This window comes from Octopus bimaculoides, chromosome 8, assembly GCF_046866305.1.
Source record: "Octopus bimaculoides isolate indiv1 chromosome 8, ASM4686630v1, whole genome shotgun sequence".
In the NCBI taxonomy this organism is placed as follows: Eukaryota; Metazoa; Mollusca; class Cephalopoda; order Octopoda; family Octopodidae; genus Octopus; species Octopus bimaculoides.
In genome coordinates, this window is record NC_142935.1 from 20,014,159 (window position 1) to 20,039,117 (window position 24,959).

The following is a 24,959-nucleotide window of genomic DNA, read 5'->3' on the forward strand; positions in this document are numbered from 1 at the left end:
AAAGAAACTAAAAATAAGTCCGAGTTAAAAGCAAAAAAAAAATTATCAAAATACGAAAGTAAATGCAAAGTGTCAGCCATTTCCGGGGCGTGGAGCAGACTTAATAATACAGTGACCGGTTCTCGTCTGAAGTCAACTTCCTTATTTCAATTAATTTCTTGTAGGAAAAAAAAAAAAATTTCCCCCCTTATAACATCTACATCACTTTAACGGTCATGTCTAAAAACACTGGTGCCACCTTGTTTCGCAGCTTCAACGTCGATGATTACGACGAAGATAAATACCAAGATGAACATAACGAAGATCAGAAGGAGCAAGGACCGAATTATAGTGAAGTAGTGAATTTCCTCAACGCGTATCCTTTTTTTCGTTTATGTGATTGACAAACATGCCTGTGTATATATATGTGAGTGGACAGACATACATACACTCATATAAGGCACGAGGTCGCTTGACGTTTTCAGTACTTGTATCGAAGGATGACTATATATATATATATATATATATATATATATATATATATATACCCTTATACACATCTATATACACATGTACATATATGTGTGTATACATGCATATATATTCTTTGTAAAATATATATGTGTGTGTGTGTGTATGTGACTGAGTAGACAGGCGAAAGAGAAGGGGTACTCAATACATTTAGTAGGAGTTACATGTATTATTTGATTTAAAAAAAGTTTGATTCGGTTCCGTGATACTTCCAAGTTTTCGGCAATCCAAAGCTTGAAGAACTCATACTCCCCTTAGGGGCCTTGCGAAACTTGAAATAACATGGAACCGAATTTGTTTTAAATCACACACACACACACACACACACACACACACATATATATATATATATCAGTTGAGGTTTGTAAAGTGAGGTGTCGTGCTGGTGCGCGGGATTGGGTCTGAAAAAAAAAAGGTGTGGTTGCAACTTACTTTGCATCAATCGTGATAGTTTCAAATAAACATGCATACAAATATACGCACACATCCTGTCACAGTTTCAATGAATATACACACACATTTTTGTTTTTGCGATCTGTCTTTTTAAATTTAAATACACCCCCACCAACCATGATAGTTGTATTGTCAGAATTTCTAGGTTTCGTATTTATTTGCTTTTGAGTGACATTACAGGTTTTTTTTTTATTTTGTGCTTATTATTAATTCAATACCTTACAAAATATAAACATCATCATCATCATCATCGTTTAACGTCCGCTTTCCATGCTAGCATGGGTTGGACGATTTGACTGAGGACTGGTGAAACCGGATGGCAACACCAGGCTCCAGTCTGATTTGGCAGAGTTTCTACAGCTGGATGCCCTTCCTAACGCCAACCACTCAGAGAGTGTAGTGGGTGCTTTTACGTGTCACCCGCACGAAAACGGCCACGCTCGAAATGGTGTCTTTTATGTGCCACCCGCACAAGCCAGTCCAGGGGCACTGGCAACGATCTCGCTCGAAAATCCTACAGGAGCCAGTCAGGCGGTACTGGCAACGGCCACGCTCAAAATGGTGCATCTCATGTGCCACCCGCACAAGAACCAGTCCAGGGGCACTGGCAACGATCTTACTTGGCTTGCCGGGTCTTCTCACGCACAGCCCATTTCCAAAGGTCTCGGTCCGTAGTCATCGCCTCGGTGAGGCCCAATGTACGAAGGTCTTGCCTCACCACCTCAGCCCAGGTCTTCCTGGGCCTACCTCTTCCACGGGTTCCCTCAACTGTTAGGGTGTGGCACTTTTTCACGCAGCTATCCTCCTCCATTCTCACCACATGTCCATACCAGCGCAATCGTCTCTCTTGCACGCCACAACTGATGCTTCTAATGTTCAGCTTTTCTCTCAAGATACTTACACTCTGACGGGTATTCACATTGACATTACACATCCAACGGAGCATACTGGCTTCATTCCTTGCGAGCTTACGTATGTCCTCAGCAGTTACAGCCCATGTTTCACTGCCATGTAGCATGGTTGTTCGTACGCATGCGTCATACAGTCTGCCTTTTACTCTGAGTGAGAGTCCCTTTGTCGCCAGCAGGGGTAAGAGCTCTCTAAACTTTGCCCAGGCTATTCTTATTCTAGCAGCTACACTTTCAGCGCACCCACCCCCACTACTAACTTGGTCGCCCAGATAGCGGAAGCTATCGACTACCTCTAGTTTTTCACCCTGGAATGAGATAGAAGTTGTTTCCTGTTTGTTTGCAGTCTTTATTGCACCTGAACATCTGCCACAAACAAAAACTAACTTGCTAGTTAACCTGCCTTTGATGTTGCTGCACCTCTTATGTGTCCATAGCTTGCACCGGGTACATCTTATAGAGTTACTACCTACTCCTTTTCTACATACTGAGCAGGGCCATCTACCTGAAGGGGTTTGTGTTTTATCTACCTTCCTACTTATTAGGATTTTGGTTTTAGCTAGGTTGACTCTAAGGCCCTTCAATTCTAGACCTTGCTTCCACACCTGAAACTTCTCCTCTAGTTCTGATAGTGACTCCGCAATTAGGGCAAGGTCATCAGCATAGAGGAGCTCCCAGGGGCAACCTGTCTTGAACTCCTCTGTGATTGCCTGGAGGACTATGGTAAATAATAGGGGGCTGAGGACGGAACCTTGGTGGACCCCTACCTCTACCCGGAATTCATTGCTGTACTCATTTCCAACCCTCACCTTACTGGCCGCATCTCTGTACATGGCTCGCACAGCTCTCACTAGCCATTCTTCTATCCCAAGTTTCCTCATTGACCACCAGATAAGGGATCGGGGGACCCTGTCAAAGGCTTTCTCCATGTCAACGAAAGCCAGGTACAGAGGTTTATCCTTGGCTAGAATTTTGTTAATTTAAAAAGCAACCCTTGGTAAAAACAAGCCAAAAAAATTATTTCTATTCACAAGGTTCTTATATAATAATTTCATTCACATGTAGGATGATTTATTAGAATATACTAAACTTTAATATATATAATGAGGAATTATTTGAGATACTTAAACCAGAATTCTGCATGCATATATATATATATATACATACATACACACACACACACACACATATGCTCTCTGTCCACTCCTTTTTGTCACATCCTGGACAGTTTGATGAGGAAAAATTACCACTTGAAGTTTGTTGTTGGATGTAAGTTCCGTTAGTATGTCTGAGTTTATCCCACTAAATTGATTTTTTTTTTTCTTTTGCCATATAAAAGTCTATATGTGCTATTATTAATGAGCAGGTTATCTATTCTTCAAGGCTGTCTAGTTTAACATGTTACAAAGTATTTTTAACTACACTTCATGTGTGTTAAGCTCTCCACTACATTCCTGGGGGTGACATCTTTACAGATAGAGGAGTAACTGATTCTTTATTCACAGAAGAGCAATGTGTTGTCCTATAAATATATCGTAACATGCCATACACACACACACACTCATATCACACAGCTACACTTTGTATGCTGAGGTTATATGCATTAAAATAAGGTTTACGATATCAGTCGGAAGACACTATAGAGACTGACCGTTCAACCACACCTATTTTCACATCTTAGTGGCTTATAACAGATTCTCAGAACATTTGTCAAACTCTTATTACAGATTCTGTCTGCAACTTGAATGCCTTATAGCGAATATATTAAGCATTTTATGTATGCTGTTTGTTCTCTATTCCGTTTAACTCCCTAATTATGAAATATTCGTGTGACGGGGGCCTAATCAGTCGTTAGGATCCGCTGTTTTTTGTTAGGTTGCAAGTGATGTCCATTAGGTCCTGTTTGATGTGGTTTTCATTACTTGTCATTATGTATAAATATGTTATTAGTTCGTTGGTCACTTAATACATTGTCATGTCTTACTCATTTGCGCTTACTCAGACAGTTGACAGCGACATTTAATTTTTCACTCCTCTCTCTTTCTTTCTCTACTGGACACGAAAGAGTAACTTGCTAGAATTAGCAGCCAAGTCCCAATTTCATCCTTTACTATCCTAAAAATGGGTAATATGATACTGGTTAATGTCGTTCCAAATATACTATTACAGAAAAATAAATAAAATGAAGAGATGATCGGGCTTGACCTGGGCTAAAATATAAACATATATAGTTCTTTCTCTTTTTCTCCATCTCTCTCTCTCTCTCTCTCTCTCTCTCTCTCTCTCTCTCTTTGCTGTTGCTACTAGTGATATAGGTGTCATTTTTATAAGTGATCTTCACCACAGAGATTTAGCACAATCAATAGACAAACGAGTCTTGTGGTTGGTAGATTCATCCAGGGTTGATAAAACGTGTCTCACTATTTAGTCATCTAGCGCCCTTTTTGAAAAATTGTTCCAGTGCTTTGTTAAAACATCGATTTGATTACTTTTTAGTTTAACGAAGACAGCTTTAGGATAGGCTTTGGTATCAATCACGTCACCCACTTAGTTAATTGCTTGCTGGGTCTAGAGGAGGTGGGGCAGTGCCTTGGACTTTCTAGGCCCTCCTATACCAGCGGAGTGATGCCATTCCTTTTCGCATTCTCGAACTTATGTACGTCAACACCTGATCCGTAAGAGGAGGGAATTCCCAGAGGGTCGACATTCTGGGATGGTAGAACTAGGTGTTAGTAATTAAGTGCAAATTTTCAGGGTCACTGCCTTCTGAAGGCGTGGGGCACATTGGACAATTGCTCAGGGACTTCAAGGGTCTAGGGGTCCAATTCTAATCTATGTATGCTGTGACTTACTGTCAATAAATAAATACTATAGAGCCCCAGAGCATTAATTTACCCAGTGTCTGTAAATGCTGCTAAGACGGTCCTACCTTAGGCAAAGAGATTAGATACAACTTGGATGATGAGAAGAGCGATGCGTAGAGGCGAAATAAACCCAGCCATCTCCGAGAACATTGCGGGAACAACCTACGAATGCTGGGGTAAAACTTATTAATCAAGCAATTATGTAATGAAATTACTTTTATTAGAAGGGGTTGGGGAATTCTTGGATCTTTTAATCATGAGTTCGTTGTTTTTTTTTTTCTTTTTTTCTCGAATCTCTGGAGCTGTCTTTCGATTCAACTATCCTTTTATTTCTCCCCCCATGCTTTTATGCACTATGGTTGCCTATTTTCTTCTGTCTATCATGTTTCTTATTCTTACTCCCCATATATCGCAGCATAGAAAACAAACTTCGCCATGTCTCATTATATAAAGAGTTCAACGCCCCTCTTTACCATTTCGTTGCTTAATCACGTGTCAGTTTAAAGGTGGGATATTGACAATCTTGAAAATATAATATAATATATATATTTACAAATTGATATTTGTGTGTGTGTTTATATTTAGTGGCAGCTGTTTGTTATGATTACTAGTTATATTATTATTATCAAAGTTAGTAGGTCCCAAGCATGAACAGTATATTGTTAAATCGTTTCCTTATTGTTATTTAAATTGCTCTGTCCCGAAATGATCACAATATGCAGATTTCACTGTTATATACATGTATGTATATGTGTAGGTAGGTGTGTGTATATATATGTATATATATACGCACACATACACGCGCACGTTCATATGTGCATGAACATGTATGTGTATATATATATATATATATATATACATACACACACACACACATACATACATGTTCATGCACATATGAACGTGCGCTTGCATACAAACACACGTCCTCGTCCTTGAACCGCGAGATTCGGTTTTTGTCGTGTGATGAGTGTGTGTATATATACATATATATATATATATATATATATATATATATATATGTGTGTGTGTGTGTGTGTGTATAATTTTCTCGTATTCTGTCTTCACTGCCAATATGCCAACAATTAATGGTTTTAATTTCGTGGGTTACTAAATGCTTTCTTAGTTCATTTAAATGCAATTATTGTTGTTCAGCTACAGTCGAACTGCCCTCCCCATTAAACAGATCATATGAGAAACGCATACCAACCGTGACCATCCCGTTTTTTTCCCCTTTTTCCGTGACCTCGGGCCAATATTATGCAATATGTCCTTTTCTAAGATCTGTATGATTTGAAAATTTTTTGGCTGCTATTTCTAGCAAGTCGAATTATTACGTGGCGGTTCCTCGTTTCTTCACTCTTTGAACGAAGTGTTTACTGTTGCTGCTGGTGTTTTTTTTATTTTTATTTTTTTATTTATTATCAATATCGATTGAATTACGATCAATCACATGGTGGACTCACTTGTCGATATTAGCGTTCTATCCCTGATTTCGTTTTGCCTCTTCGTTTTGTCTTATTTATACTTTATGATAATTAACATATTCAACATATTAATAACGTTCATTTATACATATATATATATAGATAGATAGATAGATAAATAGATATATATATATATACACGCATACAAACAATTATCTGTCCTAAATACCAATCTAGTTTTGTTGTAATGAGCTCCTAATTAGGCTGTGCTCGTTTTCCTCCTATCTACACCTTTCTCTCACGCGCGAATACCAACGCGTAATTTTTTTTAAATAGCGGAATTGTTAGAGTATCGTGCTAAATGTCAAACGGTAGTTAGATAACACCCTTTATAATCAGTGTTCAAATCCTGCAGATGCTTTTTTGCCTACTTCCAGGATCAATGCTAATTTAATAGAATATATTCCTCCACCTCACATTACCGTAAGAAATCAATCAGTTTTACAACTATGACTGTTTAACAATTGTTAGGCATTTGATAGTTGACCCTTTTAAATTATCTACATAGCTTAATCCTTTCGATTTTCACAGGTGCCAGGCCTGGTACCCCGTCCTTCTATCTGAGGCCTTTGATAAGCGAGACACTTCTTCATAAGTATTTTGTATGTGATGGGTTCTCTGTTGGTTTTAACAATGATCATTCAGTTGTCTAATTATCTTTAATTTCTTATTTAGAAAATTAACATGTAAAGTGTGTTGAATATTCCATAGACAAGTGTATTATTGTGATAATCATCAAATAAAATCAGTGTGACATACGTGACAAGGCTACATTGTTCAATTCGACAGGCTTCCACTCAGTTTCTGCCCATCTAGTTTTACTCTTGAGACTGAGGTTTTGGGTGAACCTCAGGTTATGACGAAAGCGACTAGCCCATGATGCTTTGCAATGGAATGAAACTCTGGATTTGGAGATTGCAAAACAATCTTCTTAAGCACTTAACTTTGCCTGTAAATACACATCGAGTCTCATCATCATCATTTGATGTTCCCTTTTTCAGGTTTGCATCTGTTGGATGGTTTGGCATGAACTGATGAGCCAAGTTCCAATGTCTGCTTTGGCCTGGTTTCTACAACTGAATGCCCTTCCTATTGCCAACCACTTTACAGAGTGTACTGGATGCTTTTTTTTTCATGGCACTAGCACTAGTGAGGTCACCAAGTATTCACAAAACCCCCCTCAACTGAGGGGGGTAAAGTATTGAAGGATCTGAAAGTATGACATAGGACAGGAATAGGTGTTTTACTGAAGAGGTGAATACTCAGCTTCCCTCAACTAGAAAGAGAGATATATTGAATGTGTGAACAGGCGAAACTGCTATGTATAAAGTCTATTATATATATTATTCCCACATAAATCTCTGTGACTATATTCCAGATAGGGTTACTGTAATAGAAACAGAATCATCTTCTAGAAACATAGTGAGATGTTTGTAGCTGGATCAGGACTCAGCTGAAGACATACTGCTGTTGCTGCTAAATATTGATGGATAGTAAATCTGATTAGCCATATGGGCATTAGAGTACATATAAAATTGGTGTTGGCACTCCGTCGGTTACGACGACGAGGGTTCCAGTTGATCCGATCAACGGAACAGCCTGCTTGTGAAATTAACGTGCAAGTGGCTGGGCACTCCACAGACACGTGTACCCTTAACGTAGTTCTCAGGGATATTCAGTGTGACACAGTGTGACAAGGCTGGCCCTTTGGATTACAGGCACAGCAGAAACAGGAAGTAAAAATGAGAGAAAGTTGTGGTGAAAGACTACAGCAGGGTTCGCCACCATCCCCTGCCAGAGCCTCGTGGAGCTTTAGGTGTTTTCGCTCAATAAACACTCACTCTGGGAATCTAAACCGCGAGTCTGCTGCCCTAACCATTGGGCCATTGCGCCTCCACATAAAATTGGTATATATAAAAGATTAATGTCAAGAAGTGCATTTACCATAAGACCTGTGGTGATTGGGGTGCAGGTAGAACTTGTGCATATTGAATAAATCTATTAGCTAGTCTATATCCTTCTCTATGATACAAGGGTACTGGTGAGGCTGTTGCATTTAAAGAGTAACTATCAGTTAGCCTGTGTTTATAAGTAAGACATTGGTGGGTTATTGTGGAGGCGCAATGGCCCAGTGATTACGGCAGCGGACTCGCAGTCATAGGATCGCGGTTTTGATTCCCAGACCGGGCGTTGTGAATGTTTATTGAGCGAAAACACCTGAAAGCCCCACGAGGCTCTGGCAGGGGATGGTGACAAACCCTGCTGTACTCTTCCACCACAACTTTCTATCACCCTTACTTCCTGTTTCTGTTGTGCCTGTAATTCAAAGGGTCAGCCTTGTCACACTGTGTCACGCTGAATATCCCCGAGAACTACGTTAAGGGTACACGTCTGTGGAGTGCTCAGCCACTTGCACGTTAATTTCACGAGCAGGCTGTTCCGTTGATCGGATCAACTGGAACCCTCGATGTCGTAAGCGATGGAGTGCCAACAACAACGGTGTGTTATGACAGAATGGTTAGCACACCAGACAAAGTGCTTAGCAACACTTTGTCTTTATGTTCCAAGTTCAAATTCCACCAAGGGTGACTTTGCCTTTCATCCTTTCAGAGTCAATAAAATAAGTACCAGTTAAGCACTGGGGTTGATGTATTTGACTTAACACCCTCTCCTGGAATCTTCCATAGTTTTTGATTTTATACAAGGGTACTAGTGAGGCTGTTGTGTTTAAAGAATAACTATCAGCTAGATTGTGTTCATAACTATGACATTGGTAGATGTTGTTGAAGCTATTATATATAAGTAAGTTTGTCAGTTAGGGTCTGTGGGTCTGTTCTCTAAAACAGAGGTTTTCAAACTTTTTGACTTGCGGACCCCTTTATATTTCAGGCTTTACCCTTATAAACGCTTATGAAATTTATACATAAATATTTGCTTAAAATAACATAAATTTTTACATTTATTTATTTAACAGTATTTAACAAATAGGTTTATTGTCAATTAAAAGATTTTGATTAAAAAACATATATAAAATTGAATTGCCCATAAAAAGTATTTGCTGTCCACAGTTTGAAAACCCCTGCTCTAAAACATGAAGAGATTTAATAAAAATGAAACATATCTCCTGAAATGTTTAAATTTATAACAGCTTGACTCATGGGCATTCCACGGTTGTTGACAACTAAGACAATAATTATTTATTGTCTGTTGTAAATACTTCCTACAGTCTCTTTCATTCTACTCTATTACTTCTCTAGTGATGATTCATCCCTCTGCTTTGTCTTATTCATTCCCAACTCTCTTTCTCTCTGTCTTTCTCTCTCTCTCTCTCTCTCTCTCTCTCTCTCTCTCTGTCTCTCTCTCTCTGTCTGTGTCTCTGTCTCTCTCTCTCTTGTTAGCTCATTATCTATCACTGTCCATATTTTCTCAAAATCAAAATCTATAGAAGATTCAGCATTTATTGGTTTCAAATTTTGGCACAAGGCCAGCAATTTCGGCAGGGGTGGTGGTGTTAAGTCAATTACATTGACCCCACTGCTCAGCTGGTACTTATTTTATTGATTCAGAAGGGATGAAAGGCGAAGTCAACCTTGGTGAAATTTGAACTCAGAACGTGAAGACAGACAAAATGCTGCTAACCATTCTGTCAGCTCACCACCTTAAATTCAGCATTTATTGTTCAGCAGACAGCAACTACTTCTGCTATGGTGCAGGTGTTAAAAATCAATTTAGTCCATCCCTGCATCCATCCATGTTACCCATCTATTCTTGTTGGAATGATGGGAGCTGAATCCTCGGACTTATCCTCTAGAGAACTCTCAGACATGTTCTTCAGAAAATACTTAGAAACAACCAGCAGCAAATGACATGGCTGGATCCACGAATGAGCCAACCAAGGCCCTGGATCTTATTTGACCATCTCACCCTTGGTCTACTTCTAAGTCTCCTGCTGACTAACTTGATATAATCTGTCCAGTAATTCTTTCATCATACCCACTAACCACATACCTGTAGAACTGGAGCTGTAACCCCTCACTGCTGAGTAGTGGCTTCACTTGGTGCAATTGATCTCCAAGTGCTTGCTTGTTTGCTTCCTGTTGTTGCTTGATGAGGTTGGCATCATCCCAGGTGAATGGTTCCAGAGACTTCATGCGCAGACCCGACCAGGTCCACCAATGCTCTCCATCGCTGGTGGTCCTGTGCCAGTCCCTCTGCATCCTCCAAAATCACATCGAACCACTGGAGGTCTTCCCCCAATCACATCCAGTCATCTGGTTCAGCTGCCTGTCACAAGGCCTCTTTCAGCTCCCAGCTGAGTGTAAAGCCTTGGTAGGATGATCGAGCTGGAGATAGAGGACAAGTCACCAACCTGATCTCCAAGTTATGCATGCTATGGGATATTGTTGCTTGTCACTGCTTGTATTTGTGCAGGAGTGGCTGTGTGGTAAGTAGCTTGCTTACCAACCACATGGTTCTGGGTTCAGTCCCACTGCGTGGCATCTTGGGCAAGTGTCTTCTACTATAGCCTCGGGCCGAGTAGATTTGGTAGACGGAAACTGAAAGAAGCCCGTCGTATATATATGTGTATATATATATATATATATATATATATATATATATATATATATACATATATATATATAAATATATATATATATATATATATATATATATATATATATATGTGTTTGTGTGTCTGTATTTGTCCTCCCTAGCATTGCTTGACAACCGATGCTGGAGTGTTTATGTCCCCGTCACTTAGCGGTTCGGCAAAAGAGACTAATAGAATAAGTACTAGGCTTCCAAAGAATAAGTCCTGGGGTCGATTTGCTCAACTATAGGCTGTGCTCCAGCATGGCCGCAGTCAAATGACTGAAACAAGTAAAAGAGAGTAAAGAGTATATATATATATATATATATATATATATATATATATATATTGCGAGCTCAGCGTGGACAGAAACCACACGTCGAGCAAAAGGGCAAAAGCTCGCTCGATCTCGATTTTCAAAGTGTACTGGATGTAAATATTTGAAATTGGTTCTTCTTGCTGGTTCCTATTACTGTCACCTTTGGCAGTACCAACACAACCTGTACCATTTTCATTAAGCATCACTGTTACTACTACTGCTACTACTATTACTATTACTACTACTTCTATGACCGCTATTACTTTAATTTCTTTAGTGTCTTGAAACCAGTGAAAGAACATGTATAAAACTTGGATACTTATATGCATGTGTGTGTTTGTGGGTATCTCCTTTCTTTGGCTTATTTAGTTCAATGGACTGTGGCCATACTGGTGCACCACACTGAAGGTTTTTCATTCAATGAATTGACCCCAGTACTTATTTTTTATGCTTGATACTTACTCTGTTGGACTTTTTATTTAACCAAAACGCTAAATTATGGTCATGTAAACACACCAACACTTGTTAAGTGGTGGTGGAGGACAAACACAAATATTTGTAATCATACCCTTTTGGTCACTACTCAATCATGGATAAGGGTAGGTATGAAAAATAACTGAAGATAGCAAGTTTGCTTTTGCTTTTTTTTATCCATTTTCTTTCTTCAGCTGACCTAGAGACAGTAGTTCTTGCATCCCATTCAGCCTCCTATCTTTGATCAATTCTGAAAATAGCTCCAAAATGTTTGAATTTCTTCATGTGCTTCAATGTACTTCCACTAACACATGAAGCTCATTGGGCAGGCTTTCTTGAGAGGACCAATGTCTCGGTGTTTGCAACACTGATCTCCATTTCTGCCTTACAGCACTTGGCACTGAACCTATTTACTGCATGGCGATCATCACATTCCAACCAACTCAGTTATGCCATGGTTACACAACTATCTCTTGACTGATCTTACATATACTGGTTTTTATATCACTTCCACACTAGCTGCTCATATCCATCCAGTTCATAATGAGTATGAAAAGGAGAGATGACTATTCACATTCCTGGTGGAATCTAACATTAATTATTCAAGCAGACAATCGCAGCTCTCTGGCTGGTCAGCTGCTGTTAACCCCTGCCCCCAACCCATGCCAGCATGAAAAACAGATGTTAGATGATGATGATGATGAAACATTTGAGCATTCTTATATAGACTTAGCCCATTAGTGTTTAAACCAGCCCCATCCAACCAAAATATTCTTCCTATATTACATTCAAACTGGCCAGATCCAGCCTCTCATACCTACCCTACAATGTTAGTCTAAAAATTTTACAGTCACGTAATCAAAATCTCAAGGCTACAAGATGATACAGGATAAATTCAAAACAATGAGTGTTATATTTGATAATTTGATTGAATAATCTAAATCCTAAAAGGTTAAAGGTCAGTTCAGATTAAGCATGGAGGCATGTACCATTGCAGTGTGTCATTGTGTCTACCATTTGTTGGTATTTGCTCAAATTGTCCTCAGTAACGCTCCTAGCGATGTCCCGGTCAGTCCTCATCCTTGCAAGATACTTCCTCATCCACCATAACCATGTGGCATGTGGTTGGCCAACAAGAGCTGTTGCCACAGCCGGGCACTCAGAGGAGAGAACATGGTGTGCTGGATCTAACTTGGAAAATAAAGTAACATGATCAAACAGCCTGAGCTGACAGTAGATCAAATATTCGTTCTTAGGCAGGTGTTTGAGAAATCGTGATAATAAATTTGTGTCAAGTGTGTTTGCTTTGTGTCCATGAAACATAGTGTTGAGTGTTTTGCAGAAGTTTTTATTTTTACAGACAGGCAACTGCTTGTTGTTTTGAAGTCTCTGCACAAATGCCTTAATGTCTGCACTGGAACTTAATACCGTTTAAGTAGTGTCAAATCAAATTTTAGTTAAGTAAAATGATACTACATAGCATGTTGTATGACTGTAATAATTCTGCCAATCTACCACCAGATAGACCTGATTTAACCCTTTAGCATTCAAACTGGCCATGTCCAGCCTAAATATTCCCTCTTCTTTATGTTCTAACTAGCCTCTTACACCTACTCTACAATATCATTCCTAAAGAGTTACATCATGGAAATCTCACAGCTATGAGGTAATGCATGGCTAATTCAAAACAATGCAAATAAATAAGCATTACATTTGACAGAAGTAATCTGAATACTAGAATTTAAGTGTTAGGATGAGAAAAAAATGATCTGATAGAGGAAGGATACGGTATTAGAATTCCTGTTCTGAAGGCCAAATGAAGCCATCATGATGCTGACGTAAAATTGATACAGTTAATGTTGCTGTTGTTTAACCCTAGGTCATCTCTGATCCAGCAGACCTATGATCGAAGACACTGTCTTTTGTTCATGAATAGTGTGCGAAAGATTACTTTATCTAATGTGTTCTTCCAGTGTTTAAGACAATTTGCTTGGAGGAAGATTTATGTGGCTGCTATTTTTAGAGAGTCAAGTAACTGCATAGAGAATCGCTATTGACTGAGTTCAGGTTGATGATGTTGATGATATCAATAGTGGCTACATAAGATCTAATCCTTCTCTTACACCAAATGTCTCACATCTGTTTCATGTACATGCTATGAGGCAAATGCTTATAATTTTTTAGTGTTTTCTTTTTGTCCCCCAATATTCTTTTTTTTTTGTTTTTATCTATTAATCAGGAGTGTCCATGACTCTTTATAGGGCCTCTGAAGTTGGGATCAGGGAGGGAGAAAAGTATCTTCATACCAGATTCCTGGCCTAAAATAGCTGCAGCACAATGAATTTTTCTATAGGCACTCAAAAGCATCAAGTGATGGGTTAAGTTTACCACTCAGGTAGGCCATGGCAGGATTTGAACTAAAAATGCCAAGAACCAATACAAGTACTACAATGGCAACTGGTCTGACATTCTTACAGTTCTACTAATCCACTGCTTTGGATTACTGTTTTTTTTATCCCAAAAATGATGCAAGGTAAAATTGGCCTTAATGAGATTTGTAGTCAGAGTATTAAGACCACAAGGTATCTGGTTTGACATTCTTACTGTTCCTTCAATCAGTCACTTTGGATCATCTACATTTAATGTCTGTTTTCACCATTGGCATGGGTTGGACGGCTTCACCGGAACTGGCAAGATCAGGGAGCACACCATATTCCATAGTCTAATTTGGCTTGATTTATACAGCTGGATGCCCTTCCTAAGGCCAGCCACTCCACAGAGTTCAGTGAGTGCTTTTTACATGGCACTGTCACCTGTGCTTTTGATGTGGCACCAGCACCAATGCTTTTTACATGGCACTAGCACCAGTGCTTTTTATGTGGCACCTTGGTTTTAGGATCCCAATTCTGTTGTGGTGGGCGGGTCTGCTTGAGTACAGCAATGCACCACATATCTCAGTCCTCAACACTTTTTATTGACCTCTCAAAAAGATGAAAGGCAAAGTTGAATCTTGGCAGAATTTGAACTCCACCAAAAAAAAAAAAAAAAAAAAAGAAAGCCCCCAAAATAACAAACAAAAAAAACTGGAGCTAATACCACAATACTTTTTATCTGACATTCTAAAAGTCTGCCTATTCACTGAGGGATGGTTTGCGGTGGTAGTGGTAGTGGTAGTGGTAGTGGTGGTGATGATAATGGACATGAAAGCAGCTAAGTATATTTATTGTAAATGGTGGTGATGGAATATTGTTGCTGTTCAAAAGCCATTAATAGTAATTAAAAAGGATGTGTATATTTAGAGATATTGACCATTTATGCAGCAAGAGATGAGGAGGAGGAAGATTGTGAAATGGGAAGCAGGAAGTTATTTAATTAGCTATCTTTTTGCTCGATAAGTTGTTGTTAGTAAGACTGAGTTTATTATTGTTATGCACTGGCACCCAGCACAATAGAGTCGTTTGTTTTGCCAGAGAGTCCGTCTATTTTTGTCTGCTTTTTATATTCACTGAGTTTATTTGGAGTTACTGTCTGTGCGTGTGTGTTTTCCTTTTCCTAAATTTATTTCAATCAGTGGTTCTTAACTTCGGTGGTAGTATCCCTCTGGGACCATTGAGAACTTATAAGGCAGTGGTTCTTAAATGGGGTCCATAGGCACAGGAGTGGCTGTAAGCATCGTAGAACCTGCCCTTCTCTATCTCTCTCTCTCTCTCTCTCTCTAATTCTTCGAAACGCTGGTGTTTTAATGGTGGCAGCTGATGAAGGAGATGTTTCTATGTGGCTTGCTTGTTTGTTGCACCTTGTTTATCATTTTGTCCATGTTCTTTTGCCACGTCATGTACCCAGTTATGTATCTATGTGTACATGTGGATGAAGGTATATACACACATGTACATATATATGCATATACTCATATATTGTTTTTATATATATATATATATATATATATATATATATATATATATATACATATTTAAAATTTATTAATAAGGGTAGAAATTGATATTAATCAATTAAAACCAGTGGTCTAGCTTATTAAAAAAATCCAAAGATTAAAATTATATTACATACAAAAATAAGAGAGCCGAATCATCTAACCACGTGGTTAGATGATTCGGCATCTATTTCTAGCATATAGGAGTCCACTTTTGCTGGTCATTCCTCTTATTTTTGCAAATATATATATATATATATATATATATATATATGTATATGTATATATATATATATATATAAAAAGAAAATAATATGCTTTTATTTGTGCGTTGTGTGTGTCTATACATATATATATATATATATATGTTTATTTGTGCATTGTGTGTGTATATATATATATATATATATATATAATATATTTGAGTATATGTGGTGTGAAGTTGTGTATCCTAATGAAGGAACAAAATACACCACACTGGCAAGTTTGCCACATTTTTGCCTCACTGTTAATGCTTAATGTGCCAGAAACAATGACATATATATATATATATATATATATATATATATATATATATGCGAGTAAAAATAAATACAAAAAAGGTGGATTTTTTTGTATGATTGTGTATAGAGGAATATATTATTTTGCTTAAAAGAGTTCCAACACTGTCTGTTTTTTATGTTTTATTTATATTCCTGCAGAACTAATGTGGGGTATAGAATATGGAATATACAATATATAATATAATATACAATATATAATATAAAATAAAATAAAAATGGATGGCACCATGAAATAAAGTATTGAATGTAGATGAAATATTGAGTGTTCAATATAAAGGATCAAATATATAAATATATAAATATAAATATATATATATAAAGGCGACTCGAGTTTCAGGGCTATTTCCCTTCGTCATGGCCGGTATGATACACACACACACACACACATCTATATACATTTATATTTGTATGTTCTTAAAAAGATTTTATGTAAAACCAACCATTTCAAAACTGAGTCAGCATCTGTTGTTGACTGTGTCATGGCATTGTAGGAGTAATTGAGTTCAATTGTCTTTGTTTAGCCTTAATTATTTAGGTGGCATCCATTTCCCCTAAATAAAGGGGGCACCCCTGTAAAGACTTCACATTTCTCAAAACATTGTCAGTGATTTTTCTACAATTTTTTTTTTTTAAACCTTTTTTTACTTGTTTCAGTCATTTGACTGCGGCCATGCTGGAGCACTGCCTTTAGTCGAGCAAATTGACCCAAGGAATTATTCTTTGTAAGCCTAGTACTTATTCTATCGGTCTCTTTTTTCCTAACCGCTAAGTTACGGAGATGTAAACACACCAGCATCGGTTATCAAGCCAATTTAGAAAATAACTTACCATTTATGCTTACCCGGAGTTACTTCCTTCACCTCATTTTCATTTAAATCACAGTGCTCCAGCATGGCCGCAGTCAAATGACTGAAACAAGTAAAAGAATAATAGAATATATACACCGAATAGGGCAATTGTCATGCACAAAATAAGTCGAATATTCCCCAAAATTGTGCTGGGTGCTTATTATGTGCCCTCAGCATGGGTGCATTTATGCAGCACTGGCATAGGTGCTTTTTAAGAGGCACCAGCACCAGAAAAGACAGGCTTGTTTGTGTGGAAGACAGCTATTTTACTTAACTTGATATGTCTTGATATCAAGTACAGCAAATTGCCACATCTCCCAGTCCCTTATCATTTCTTTAGTGAGGCCTAGCATTCAAAAAATAAGCACCAGGATTAATCTGATCAATTCAACCTCTGAACACAGTGCCCCAGCATGGCCACTGTTCACTAATTGAAGCAAGTAACAATAACAGAATAGCACAACTTGGGTTATTAATGTTTTAATTGATTTAGTATTGTATTTTCCTTAATATTGTTCTCTCAGGGGTAAAAATGCAGATGCCTTGATTCATATTCTTAACAACCCACCGGCTGACACAAAAGTTTCCAGGGTAAGTACTGGCATATGTTTGTCTGTTTTAACCTTTTAGCATTTAAACTGGCCATATCTGTCCAAAATATTCTATTGGTTTTATGTTTAAACTGGCCGGATCTGGCCTCTCACAGCTACCTTTACCCTTTCGTTACCAACCCGGCTGAAACCGGCTCTGGCTCTGAGTACAAATGTCTTGTTTTCATAAGTTTTGAATTAAAATCTTCCACTAAACCTTAGTCACAATTTATGTTCCTAACACTAGCTTAATGATAACTAAGTTATTTTACTAAATTCTTTGTTATATTTAAAGTAATTGAAAGAAACACAGAACCTCTCAAAATAAATACAGTAACGAAAGGGTTAAAGTATTATTCTAAAAATAAACAATGATGTCATTGAAATCTCAAATCTACAAGAAAATACATGACTAATTCAAATGAATTTGAATCGTGACATGTGTAAGGATTTTCGAGCGAGATCGTTGCCAGTGCCCCTGGACTGGCTCTTGTGCGGGTGGCACATAAAATACACCATTTTGAGCGTGGCTGTTGCCAGTACCACCTGACTGGCCTTCGTAGGATTTTCGAGCGAGATTGTTGCCAGTGCCCCTGGACTGGCTCTTGTGCGGGTGGCACATAAAATACACCTTTTTGAGCGTGGCTGTTGCCAGTACCGCCAGACTGGCCTTCGTGCGGCTGACACGTAAAAGCACCCACTACACTCTCTGAGATTGGAGGCTGGTGTTGCCATCCGGTTTCACCAGTCCTCAGTCAAATCGTCCAACCCATGCTAGCATGGAAAGCGGACATTAAACGATGATGATGATGATGATACATCTGACAAAGTAATCTGAATGCTAAAGGGTTGAAATAAACAATACAGATTTGGATACTTTGATGTCATTCCTTATTGTTTTTGTTGTTGTATATACATAGCTTGTTAAAACAGAAACTCCCTAAACAGTTATACATATAGTAAGATCAAATTTAACCCTTTTGTTACCGCATCTATTTTGAGATGTTCTGTGTTTCTTTCAATTACTTTAGATATAACAAAGAATTTAGTAAAATAACTTAGTTTCGTTAGAAAACAAATGATGTTCGCCAAATCAGAAAGATCCCTAGTTTTTTTTATAGAGTTAGAATATGTCTAAACTATGAAGTGTTTGACAGCATATAAAGCTCACTCCAATTTCAGCTGCACATATTCAGGAGGAAAGATTTTAGTGCATTAAAGCTTGTGGAGATCTGACTACATATACGGAACTTGGGAGTGGTTTTTTGAGATATTTCCTCTGGAAAAATGGGTGCATTTCCATGCCAATAATATAGCAAGTCATGTGATCACAGTAACAAGCTTGCAATAAGGTTAAATATAAAGCAATTCTTAGGAACTTTGTAAGGAATTGTGGTTTCTGGTGAACAATTTTGGGAGAAACCATTTTACATTGTATATAAGCAATAATTCATGCATGGTAATGACTACTATGGCTGTGGAATTGGTACACAAAATGTTTGATGACAACTTTGATTCCTCTATTTGTAATTAGGCTAATCAGATATATCTAATTTTGAATGACAGCTCACAACATATTTGACCTATGTGAATCAAGATACTTTTTAGTACTCTGTTCGGTAAAGGTTATTGTGGCTTTTTGTGTTATTAAAGAAGTTCTAAACAATTAAGCAGAAAATAAAACTAAAAGAGGCAAGTATAAAAGAAATAGACTTTAAAAATATCAAAGAAAATCAGGAATATCTTTATTTACATCATAAATAAAACTAAAAGGTTTGAACATCTACAGCAATTTATCAAATGACTGTTTTATTAAATAGACTCAATTTGATACATGAAACTTCATTTTGAGATTAAAACCTTGTTCGAGTATAAAATTTAAGTGAATGTAACAAGAAAGATGACATCAAAATCCAATAAAAATGATATACTCTTTTACTTGTTTCAGTCATTTGACTGCAGCCATGCTGGAGCACCGCCTTTATTCGAGCAAATCGACCCCAGGACTTATTCTTTGGAAGCCTAGTACTTATTCTATTGGTCTCTTTTGCCGAACCGCTAAGTTACAGGGATGTAAACACACCAGCATCGGTTGTCAAGCGATGTTGGGGGGACAAACACAGACACACAAACACACATATATATATATATATATATATATACATATACATATACATATATACAACGGGCTTCTTATGGTAAATTATGTAAAACATCTTCTTAGAATCAGAACTGTATCTATTGGATCTTTCTTTACAGAAGCCCTTAAATCTGATTTGATTATTTTCACTGCAGTAAGCAGTCAAATTATTTCAATGAAGTAGGAAATTTTTATGTATTATTTTACAATTCGCATTTGGTAGGGATCACTACATTTTTTACTAACTGCAAGCTTTCTATTCTGACTCCCAGAGCTTTCATATGTCCTTAGTAACTATAAATGAACCTGATTAGTAATATTCACTAATTACTACACTACTTGCCCATCTTTTCATTGCTTTGAGCCTTGCTACTTTCTGGTATTCACACAAATAAGGCAAGACTGATAAATTATTCTATAATGAAGAAGACATTTCACTGTTAGAACTAATATATAGAATATTGTTGTTGTTGGCACTCCGTCGCTTATGACGTCGAGGGTTCCAGTTGATGCGATCAATGGGACAGCCTGCTCGTGAAATTAACATGCAAGTGGCTGAGCACTCCACAGACTCGTGTACCCTTAACGTAGTTCTCGGGGAGATTCAGCGTGATACAGAGTGTGACAAGGCTGACCCTTTGAATTACAGGCACAACAGAAACAGGAAGTAAGAGTGAGAGAAAGTTGTGGTGGAAGAGTACAGCAGGGTTCGCCACCATCCCCTGCCGGAGCCTCGTGGAGCTTTAGGTGTTTTCGCTCAATAAACACTCACAACGCCCGGTCTGGGAATCGAAACCGCGATCGTATTGCTGCGAGTCCGCTGCCATAACCACTGGGCCATTGCGTCTCCACATACAGAATAGAACTATAATATTATACTACCTGCTCTGATCACCATAATGTCATCACATACCTGTATGCTTGCTGTGGTCATAGTAGTGGTTGGACACACTTGTGCAAGTTAGTTACCAAAAGCTCTCCAACAAAGCTAGTGTGGAGTTTAATTGAAGCATTTTCAAAATATTTTAATATTACATAGCACATTCACCTGAGCTGGTCTGTGTTTTCTTTCAGCAAATTACCAAGTCGTTCATACTATATTGGAAGTATTTGTACACCTGCTTGTTGTAACTTGTTATCACTGTTATGTTTTGGTAACATTAACTAAGACAGCATAAAAGCATTGAAAACATCATTTAAATCACGTCTAGTAACAATATTTCTTCATCTTATTTCGTTATTGTCCACAAGGGGCTAAACATAGAGGGCACAAACAAGGACAGACAAAGGGATTAAGTCGATTACATCGACCTCAGTGCGTAACTGGTACTTAATTTATCGACCCCAAAAGGATGAAGGGCAAAGTCGACCTCGGCAGAATTTGAACTCGGAATGTAATGGCAGACGAAATACCGCGAGGCATTTCGCCCGGCACGCTAAAGTTTCTGCCAGCTCGCTGCCTTTTTCTTAGTCTTATGAAGATAATTCACAATTAAGAATAATTGACTTTCAGTTTTCTTTTTCTTCTTTTAACAGGACAAAACATCCCAACTGACAACGAAAGTTCTCACATCATTCCGAGGCAATGATATGGACACTGCTGTTGAAGGTCTAAATTCTAAACAGATAGATATGTTGATGAAATACATTTATATAGGTTTTGAGTTCTTCTCAGAAGGTAGCAGTGCCATATTGCTTACATGGCATGAAAAGGTAAACTATTTCACCATTTTCCTCCTTTTTCGTTTTGTTTTAAATATATCTTCTGCTAAGTCTTGTTGGAAGCAGGAGATTTCCCATCAGCTACGACAGCTGAATTTCAACCACTGGATATGAAATAGGAATCTGAGAAACAGATATATGTCTGTAGGGTTAAGAAGTATGTTCTACAACCACTTAGTTCTGGGTTGAGTTCCACTGTGTGGTACTTCACAATACCCCCAGGCTAATCAAATCTTGTTAGTGGAGTTGGTAGATGGAAACTGTATGGAAGCTTGTTTAGATATGTATACCACAATGATGATGATGATCATCATCATCATTGTTTAACGTCCGCTTTCCATGCTAGCATGGGTTGGACGATTTGACTGAGGACTGGCAAGCCAGAAGGCTGCACCAGGCTCTAATCTGATCTGGCAGAGTTTCTACAGCTGGATGCCCTTCCTAATGCCAACTACTCCGAGAGTGTACTGGGTGCTTTTACGTGCCCCGGCACGAGGGCCAGTCACCCGGTACTGGCAACGACCACACTCAAAAAGGTGTTTTTTATGAGCCACCTGCACGGGAGCCAGTCCAGCGGCACTGGCAACGACCTCGCTTGAATGATTTTCTAACGTGCCACCGGCACAAATGCTACAAGGCAACGCTGGTAACGATTACGCTCTTATGGTGCTATTTACGGGCCACTAGCATGGAAGCCAGACAGCTGCTCTGGCAATAAACACGCTCGACAGTGCTGATTAGTACTCCACTGGCGTGGTGACCAGTCATCGAGTATGGTTCAATTTCGATTTCACTTGCCCCAAAAGGTCTTCGCAAGCAGAGTTTAGTGTCCAATGAAGGAGAGGTTGGCATGGGTGCCAGTCGGATTCGGTTCAATTTCGATTTCAGATTCAAATTTCAAATTCCAAATCGTAACCATCATTGTTTAAACATTCACTTTTCCATACTCTTATCACTCTCACCCTTTTTTCTTAAATGTGGGTAGTTCCTCTACTGCAAGAAACCTGTTCTGTCCAGGCCCTATTCTCTCATACTTTACCTCTCTCGACTGGCATAAAGTTACCTTCTTGTGCAAGCTGCATGACAACCACAGTAATGCTGGTGACGCAAAAAAGAGCAACTGGTATCAGCCATGAAGTGGTTGGTATTAGGTGGGGGGGGGGCATCCAATTGTAGAAGGCATGCCAAAACAAACACTTGTGAGCATGATGTGATTTTTTTTTTTTTTTTGAGAATGATGTTGGTGGATAGGTGAGAGAGGCCAGATCTGGCCGTCATCATCATCATCATCATATTCCTGCTTTCCATGCTGGCATGGGTTGAAAGCAGGTAGTTTTGGGGTCAGATATAGCTGGTTTATATGCTACAGAATTAAACCCTCCAACCTGTGCCAGTTTGGCTCATGGATGTGAAATGATGACGATATACAATGTGGCCCAAAAGTAGGTTTACAGTTATCACATAGGCACTTTAAATTTCTTTTATAACATTTTGCTACATTTAAATTTCTAACTGAAAAGGGAACTTGACAAAATGAACTAAATCAGCATGGAATAATGGTTTCCTATTTTTTTGTAATTAAGATCTAAACTGTTACTCTTTTACTTGTTTCAGTCATTTGACTGTGGCCATGCTGGAGCACCGCCTTTCAGTCGAGCAAATCGACCCCAGGACTTATTCTTTGTAAGCCTAGTACTTATTCTATCGGTCCCTTTTGCCGAACCGCTAAGTTATGGGGACGTAAACACACCATCGGTTGTCAAGCAATGCTGGGGGGACAAACACAGAAACACAAACATACACACACACACACACACACATATATATATATACATATATACGACGGGCTTCTTTCAGTTTCCTTCTACCAAATCCACTCACTTGTAGAAGACACTTGCCCAAGGTGCCACGCAGTGGGACTGAACCCAGAACCATGTGGTTGGTAAGCAAGCTACTTACCACATAGCCACTCCTACGCCTATGTTAATATATGAATGTGAAAGAGATGGTTGACTAACTGTAAACCTACTTTTGGGCCACCCTGTATATATATATATATATTTGTGTGTGTATATATCTGATCATATTTATGTATGTAATATATGTTTCCTTTTGTTTGTAGGTGTTTGCCATTGGCGGTTTGGGCTCAATAATCCGTGTGCTGACAGATCGCAGCAGAGTGTAACAGCAAGCCTTGCCAGTTGTTGCTAGCACTGAACAGACAACAGCTCTTCTGATGGATATATTGCGATCTTTCTGTGTTGCTCAGCCAACATCCAGGATCTGCATAAGGAAAAGAAGCACAACTATATATACATAAATACATACAAACATACATTCATACGTACTTACATACACACACACACACACACACACACACACACACACACACACACACACACACACACACATGTACAATTAAAAATATGTGTACAGTTCCCCAATCTGTTAAAACTATTCATGGAAGCTTCGCAAAGCAACCTAATAGTATTGGAACATCTACAGTAAATATATTTTTCCCTTTATTTTTTTTTTTATATATTTCATTTATTTTAGTTTCTTGTATTTAATTTTTTAATTTTTTTTTTGGTATAAAGCTTCTTTAATTATACTTGTTTTGGTTTTTTTTTAACATTTGCATATGAAGTATATAATTTAGAATTTGTGTTTAATCCCTATCTAGATACTTTTTATTTATTTATATAGTCATTATTTTTTTTTTTTTGCTTTCTTTTCTTTTATTAGCTATCAGTTAATAATTTGGTTTGTTCAGTAGGTGGGGGTAGGTGTGGAATAACAATTCGACCATTACAAACAAAAAAAAAAAAAAGCAAAAACAAAAGAAAGAAGCAAAAAAAATGCATACCACCAAAGATGTACCTTTTGCAATGAAACAATTGATTCAAGATGTTAGAAAGTCATTTTTTATTTTTTTAAATAAAAAACTATAAAGAAAAAAAAAAAATTCAAAAAAAAAAGTAAAGAAAAAAAAAGACATCTGATTGCAAATTAGTGTTGTTTTAAACATATTTTACGTCACCAAAGGCACGCACATAAAAAACGAAAAATTGTAGGGATCAATATTCACTTGAAGACAAATTTAACAGTTTAACTGGGTGAAGATGGGAGCAAATTGTTTTCATCTGTGATGATGACAACAGTGATGATGATGATGACAATGATGCAAGAGTTTTGTTTTCACAATTTTAAGTTTCTTTAATAGCTTTAGATTCATTCATTCATTTTTATTATTATTATTATTATTATTATTATTATTATTATTATTATTATTAAGGCGGCAAGTTGGCAAAAATCATTAGCATGTTCTGAGTTGAAATTCCACCAAGGTCAGCATTGCCTTTCACCCTTTTTTTTTTTTTTTTTTTGGTGGGGGTGGGGGTCGATAAAATATGGACCCGCTAAGCACTGGGGCTGACATAATCAATATGCCCATCCCCCCTCCCCCGAAAATTGCTGGCCTTGTGCCATTATTATTATCATCAATATTATTATTATTATTATTATTATTATTATATCTGGCAAGCTGTCAGAATCATTA

The 24,959-nt window shown here is 37.9% G+C and overlaps 1 protein-coding gene across 1 annotated transcript; it reads left to right on the top strand.

The window, feature by feature from the left end:
• Positions 1–96: 96 nt before the first annotated feature.
• On the top strand, positions 97–24,011 carry LOC106878172 (actin-related protein 2/3 complex subunit 5-C). The gene is made up of 4 exons (XM_014927314.3): positions 97–355; positions 17,473–17,539; positions 21,215–21,391; positions 23,523–24,011. Exons 1-4 carry the CDS (start codon positions 216–218, stop codon positions 23,583–23,585), a joined length of 447 nt encoding a protein of 148 aa, XP_014782800.1. The 5' UTR covers positions 97–215; the 3' UTR covers positions 23,586–24,011.
• Positions 24,012–24,959: the final 948 nt, after the last annotated feature.

Bases quoted from the DNA above. Each gene is read 5' to 3' on its own strand.
- LOC106878172 (XM_014927314.3), top strand. From the start codon at position 216: ATGTCTAAAAACACTGGTGCCACCTTGTTTCGCAGCTTCAACGTCGAT. The intron at 17,540-21,214 runs GTAAGTACTGGC...TTCTTTTAACAG, and splicing joins CTGACACAAAAGTTTCCAGG to GACAAAACATCCCAACTGAC. The intron at 21,392-23,522 runs GTAAACTATTTC...TTTTGTTTGTAG, and splicing joins TGCTTACATGGCATGAAAAG to GTGTTTGCCATTGGCGGTTT.